The sequence below is a fragment of the Lucilia sericata genome, unplaced genomic scaffold, assembly GCF_015586225.1.
Source record: "Lucilia sericata isolate MDLA Ls3-8-SP2 unplaced genomic scaffold, ASM1558622v1 Contig000883F_arrow, whole genome shotgun sequence".
Classification (NCBI taxonomy): domain Eukaryota; kingdom Metazoa; phylum Arthropoda; class Insecta; order Diptera; family Calliphoridae; genus Lucilia; species Lucilia sericata.
In genome coordinates, this window is record NW_023994873.1 from 95,995 (window position 1) to 102,218 (window position 6,224).

The 6,224-nt window shown below is 33.3% G+C and overlaps 1 protein-coding gene across 1 annotated transcript; it reads left to right on the plus strand.

The window, feature by feature from the left end:
• Positions 1–281: 281 nt before the first annotated feature.
• On the plus strand, positions 282–2,476 carry LOC119608817 (venom carboxylesterase-6). The gene is made up of 5 exons (XM_037963351.1): positions 282–1,186; positions 1,246–1,459; positions 1,517–1,837; positions 2,070–2,202; positions 2,263–2,476. The coding sequence occupies exons 1-5, from the start codon at positions 293–295 to the stop codon at positions 2,474–2,476; spliced, it is 1,776 nt and encodes a 591-aa protein (XP_037819279.1). The 5' UTR covers positions 282–292.
• The last annotated feature ends 3,748 nt before the right edge of the window (positions 2,477–6,224 follow it).

Genomic DNA, 6,224 nt, shown 5'->3' on the forward strand with positions numbered 1-6,224 from the left:
CCAACGATGCCAAATATGTTACAACGAAAACTTGCTTTGCCACATTCCTTTAGCGGCAAACCCTGTTAGTAGCAGCAGCAGTAACTAAGTAAAACAAGCTCCCATCCACAAAGGTCGTTGGGCTAAAAGAATTCTAGAAAAGGCTTATTTATTAGCACAATAAAACCTTTAATAGTGTTGCGGAAACATTAATTCTAAAAGTTTATGTCTTTGCTGCAAAAATGGACTGCAAGTATAAAAGCTCCTCTCCAGAGTTAAATGACAATCAGTTGTAACTAGACTTTCGTGGACAATGTTAAAAAGTGTGCGTATGAAGTTTTTGTGCTGGTGTTTAACTTCGTTTGTGGCAGTGAGTTGGGCTAAATGTGAAAAAGCAGCCAAAGAAGTGGATGATTTTATTATGGGCAGTGACAAGGAGTTATCGGATTTGGTATTGACCACAGCTTTGGGTAAAATACGTGGCACTCTGTTGACTTCACAGGCGGGTAGAAATTTTTATGCATTTCGTGGCATACGTTATGCTAAGGCGCCTATAGGTGATTTACGTTTTAAACCAGCAGAACCGGTAGAACAATGGTTTGATATCTTTGATGCCACCATCGATGGACCCATGTGTCCTCAACCGGGTCTTAATAGTTTGGATGTTTCAGAGGATTGTTTGCGGGTGAATATTTATACACGAGAATTGCCCTCGGAAAATAATCCGAATGTGAAGAAACCGGTTATAGTGTTTATACATCCGGGAGAATTTTATTCTTTATCGGGTCAGAGTAAAAATTTCGCCGGGCCTCAGTATTTCATGGATCGCAATATTGTATTGGTTACTTTTAATTATCGTTTGGCTAGTTTGGGTTTTCTGAGTACAGGCACCAGAGAGGCACCCGGCAATTTGGGTCTTAAGGATCAGGTATTATTATTGCGCTGGCTTAAATTGCATATATCACGTTTTGGTGGGGATTCAACTTCTATTACCCTGTTGGGTTATGGTGCTGGGGCTTTGAGCATAACTCTGCATATGGTCTCACCCATGTCACGTAATCTGTTTCACAAAGCTATAATAATGAGTGGTTCGGCTACCGGTCAATGGGAATTGCCAGAGGAGCAATTGGCTTTGGCTCAACGTCAGGCTACTTTATTGAAATGTCCCTCGGAAAATATCACCGAAATGATGTATTGCTTAAAAGACGTAAGTGAATTTCTGGATAAGATTGTTAATATATTAATGGGTTACTTATTTTGGTTCAGAAACATTATTTACAATATGCCAATAGCTTGACCTATATGTTTGAGTTTGGAAGGCAAAATCCTTTGATATTATGGAAACCTGTAGTGGAGAGAGATTTCGGACAAGAACGTTTTCTCATCGAAGACCCTGTGAAATCCTATCAAAATGGTGAATTCATGAAAATACCCATTATTACCGGAATGACTAAAGACGAATTCGTGGGTCCAGCCATAAGTATGAAATGAATTTGTTGTTTTGAAACTGAAGTGATCTTGTTTTTTAATTTCCTAGATATTTTGGAAAATGAACATCTATTGCGCACATTTGAGTATCATTTCGATCAAGTGGCTCCCATATGTTTTTTGTATAACAGCAGTAGTCCTAAAGCGGCCAATATTAGCAGTGAATTATGGAATTTTTATTTTGGTGATCAACCTTTAAGTTTGCAGCTTTCTTTGGAAAATCTTACTAAGTTGTACTCGGATGCTTTGACGGGATTTTCCGTGCATCGTTTTGTACATTTAGCGGCTCGCTCTACGAAAGTGTATTATTATCGATTTTCTTATCAGGGTCAAAAGAGTCATATTAACTATCCGGAAAATGGTCCTTATGGTAAAGTTTGGCGATCACTTGCTTAGATATTTTTAGATCAAAGCCTTCTTAATATTTTCTAAATTCTCATCTAAATTAGACAACAGAGTTGATTTTCACTTTCGGATAGACTTCTTAGATATAGGCAAATGACAAATTGTATCACTATATTTAGATGAGAACTAAGATCAGCTTAAGATCATGTTGATCGTATTGAAATTTCATATTCCTTTTAAGTATTATTTCCTCTTAGGTGTGGTTCATCATGATGACTTAATGTATTTATTTGTGGAACCTTCCGTTAGTCGTATGTTCACCGATGACGATGATGACTTTACCATGGTCAATATTTTGACTCGAATGTTCAGTTCCTTTGCCTATAAAGGGTAAATAGAAGACTAAACTAAACTCAGATCATCAAACCAGAAATGTTCTATAAATTTCAGAGATCCCAATAAACCCAGTGATGAACAGTTAAGAAATATGCGCTGGCGTCCTTTCAGCTATAAAAAACAACATTATTTGGATATCGGCGATGAGCTGGTAATGCGTGGCGGCCTTAATACCGAGCGCTATGAATTGTGGAAACGTTTATTCCCTCTCAACTGGAGACGTCAGAGTAAAAATGGTGCTGGCAATATCATCAATGATTATGAATAAGATTTTTTAAATTAATAACAAAATATATTTTAAAGTTCTATTCTAAAAAGTTACATTATTTTGTTTTTATTATAAATAACATCCATTATTGTCCTGCCATTAAAATGTCATCAATTATGATGATACAAATAGTCCAAAAACTAACATCTGATAATGTTAATTGTCTGTTTATTTTCGAGTGGTAGAAAATTGTTTTACAGTTTCAGTCTTTATTGCCAACAATGAATAAATTAAGAAATGCAATTGGAATATATGCCGCGTCATTAACAGTCCAAAAACCAATTGGTTAATGCACGAATATTTAAATTCAACTTGGTGGAAGTTTTTTGTAAAGTAGTAGTGTCTCTTCTATGTGTCGGTTTTTTGGTGGGTGATGGGTGCATAATAATGAAGGAATGCTTTAGCTACATGTGTTTTTAGTATAATGTTGTAGGAGTTTACACTGAGAGAAAGTTTTGGTGAATTAGAAGCGATAAACTAAAAGTGATCTCTTTTAGTGATCACTAAAACAGACGCCCTAGATCTTAGAACTAAGTGAAAACCTAGATGTTCAGTTCAGAGGACCTAGATCCAACAGAATGTGATCACTTTTGAGTGAAAACCTAAAAATTATGAGATAACTTTTATTTTCTAGCCAAATTTTGTTTTTTTAGAGAAAACCTGAAAATGCATTTTCTCGTGGAATTAGAGGCACTGGAGCAAAAAGAATAAACATTTGTGATCACTATTATTTCTTAACAAAACTCTACGTTTGGGTGAAAACTTAAAATCTATTTTCTGGCCAAACAAGAGAATATTGGAAGATCTGCGATCATCAGAGTCGCTTCTGTGACCAATTTTATTTCTTAACAAAACTCGACTTTAAAGTTGAATACTTAAAATTCCAGATGCTGGCGAAACAAGAGGCGCTAGTGCCAATAAGAAAAAGATTTTCTACTAAAACTCGATTTCTGAGTAATAATCGAAAAGGCTCTAGAGGTAAAATGAGGAATATCTGTGATCACTTTTATTACAGTGCTAAATTCAAGGTTTTGAGTGAAAACATTTAAATTTCATTTTCTTTTGATATCACTTTTTGTTGCCACCAAAACTTGAAGTAAAAACATTTACTTTTAGACGAAATTAGAGGATCAATTCTATACGGATGAAGATCACTTTTTGTTGCCACCAAAACTTGGATAAAAGGAAATCCTAAAAGTCTATTTTCGGACGAAACCAATTCCATAACGATCAAAATCTGTGATCACTTTTGTTTTCTAGCAAAACTCGACTTTTTGGGTGAAATTTTAAAAGTCTATTTTATGGGGAAAAGGTTGATCATCTATGATCAATTTTATTTTCTATTAGAACTTGATTATTTAAGTGAAAAAATCTATTTTTTACTAAACAAGAGGCCCTAAAAAGAATGCAAATCTTTGATATTTTGAAGATCACTTTTGTGAAGATCGTTAGCTATTATTTCCTAAAATTTTTGTGAAAACATAAATGTCTATTTTATGACAAAACGAGGCCTTAGAACAGAAACAATGTAAATGTGTTAACTTGAGGATCACTTTTTGTAAAGATCATTAGCTCTAAAATTGGGGATCAAGATCACTTTTATTTAATAACAAAACTAGATTTTAAGTAAAGATCACTTATTGTAAAGATCATTAGCACGAAATTAGGGCTCCAGATCACTTTTATTTTTCAACAAAACTCGATATTGTTATTGAAAATTCACAATTCTATTTTCTACTATACTTTTTTTATTTGAAGATCACTTTATATGAAGATCGTTAGCTCTAAAATCGTCCTAGTCCTTGATCACTTTTATGTTCTGACAAAACTCGATATTTTGATTGTAACTAGTGGCCCTAAAACAAAAACAATGAAAATATGTAAGATTGTAAATTTGGAGATCACTTTTGATGAAGATCGCTTGTTCTAAAATTGGGATCTAGATCAGTTTTATTCAATAACAAAAGTAGATTTTAAGTAGTGGACCTACAGCTGAAAGCGTGAATATCTGTGATCTTTCTTGAATATCTGTGATCTATCTTTATTAAAAGATCACTTTTTGTGAACATCATTAGCTCTTACATTTGAGCTACAGATCACGTTTATTTCCTAATGTTAAATTGTGTAGTGAAATAAGAGGCCCTAAGCAAAAAGGTACTGCGATCTCCTTTATTCGAAGATCACTTTTTGTGAAGATCGTTAGCTTTAAATTTGAGGCTCTAGATCACTTTTATTACCTAACAAAACTCTATTTAATGTTTGAAAAGTCTATTTCAGGATAAAACTAGAGGCGCTAAAGCAAAAGCGTATGAACATCGTGATCTTTTTTATTTGAAGATCACTTTTGTTCGTTTGCTCTAAAATTGAACATAGAAGATCGTTTGACACATAAAAAAAACATTTGCAGGAAAGAGAGATTTTGTAAAATTTCAAAATTTCATTACCGATCATGACATGATCATGTTTGTGTAATAAATTTCTTACCAAATATTTTTTCCAGTGTAGAATTTTCAAACAATTGACCACAGATGTTGTTTTTGAAAAATTATTAAAACGCAAAAATATACAATAAAACTATTAATGGCTACTGTTGAAATTGAAATTGGTTTGTGTTGTAACACAGTAAAATAGCAATTGTATTCTTATCGGACTTAAGTCACGCTTCAGGGCTTCAAGTATCATCTGTACAGACGGACACAACAACAGACAGACATACTAGAAGGTGTATTAGAATTCCACTACAACTGATGCTATTCCAATTAGCGTGCTGACTTGAAATTTAAAATTATTTTTGAATAAATTAACAAAGTGACTCATCCCTGTAGGTTACATTTGAAATAGTCCTTATGTTGATAGTTTTATTTGTTTGTTTGTTGTTGTTGTGGAAATGGTGGGTGAGATGCTCTTACCAGGGTTGTAGTTTAGTTAATTTATGCAAATAAGTTTTATTTATGTCCTTTAATATGTGGTTTAGTTTTATTTTAAGTTTGTGTTTTGTTTTTCGACTAAAAATTTTTATCGTTTCCACTTAAATTTAATTGTTTTTTGTCACATGCCACAGACGAGTAAAGTAATTTGTTTAGCTCGTGTGATAAGCGTTGGACTCTACTATATAATTGCATGTTTAAAGTGCAACATTTAAAGTAAGCAAATGCAAGGGGGCCAGCAACAACATAACATATGTTGCAATATCACTTGTGTGTTTTCATATAAAAATGGACCACAATTCTGACAACATTCTAATGAATTTTTTCGCAAACATTTGTTGAAAAAAAAGATGTGTTATGATGATACAACAAAATAACAAAAATGTTGCTTACAATTTTTTGGAAAAATTTAGCTATAAAATTGAGAACATTGTTGTTGTTAACAGTAACAATAACAATTGCTGCAACAATAACATATAAACATGTAAAATTTTCCAATGAATTTTCATTTCATTGATTTCTTAAGAAACAACGAAAACCCTCGTCTATCAAATGGTCAAATGAATAGAAAGAAATAAAAATTGCCCATAGAGTTGGGTTGTTGTTGCTGTTGTTTGCCACAAAACTATGTTGCAAGTTAAGTTTTCATGGTGAGCTTGAGTGTGTGTGTGTGTGTGTGTAAATGGCAAATTGACATAAACACCTATTGGGTCATCATGGGTTGGACAAAACGCAATAATATGAAAAGCTTAAATAGAGTTGTTTTCCAGCCTAAAAACTCCAGAATCTGATAGTGCAACAACAAACCAACAAACACCAAC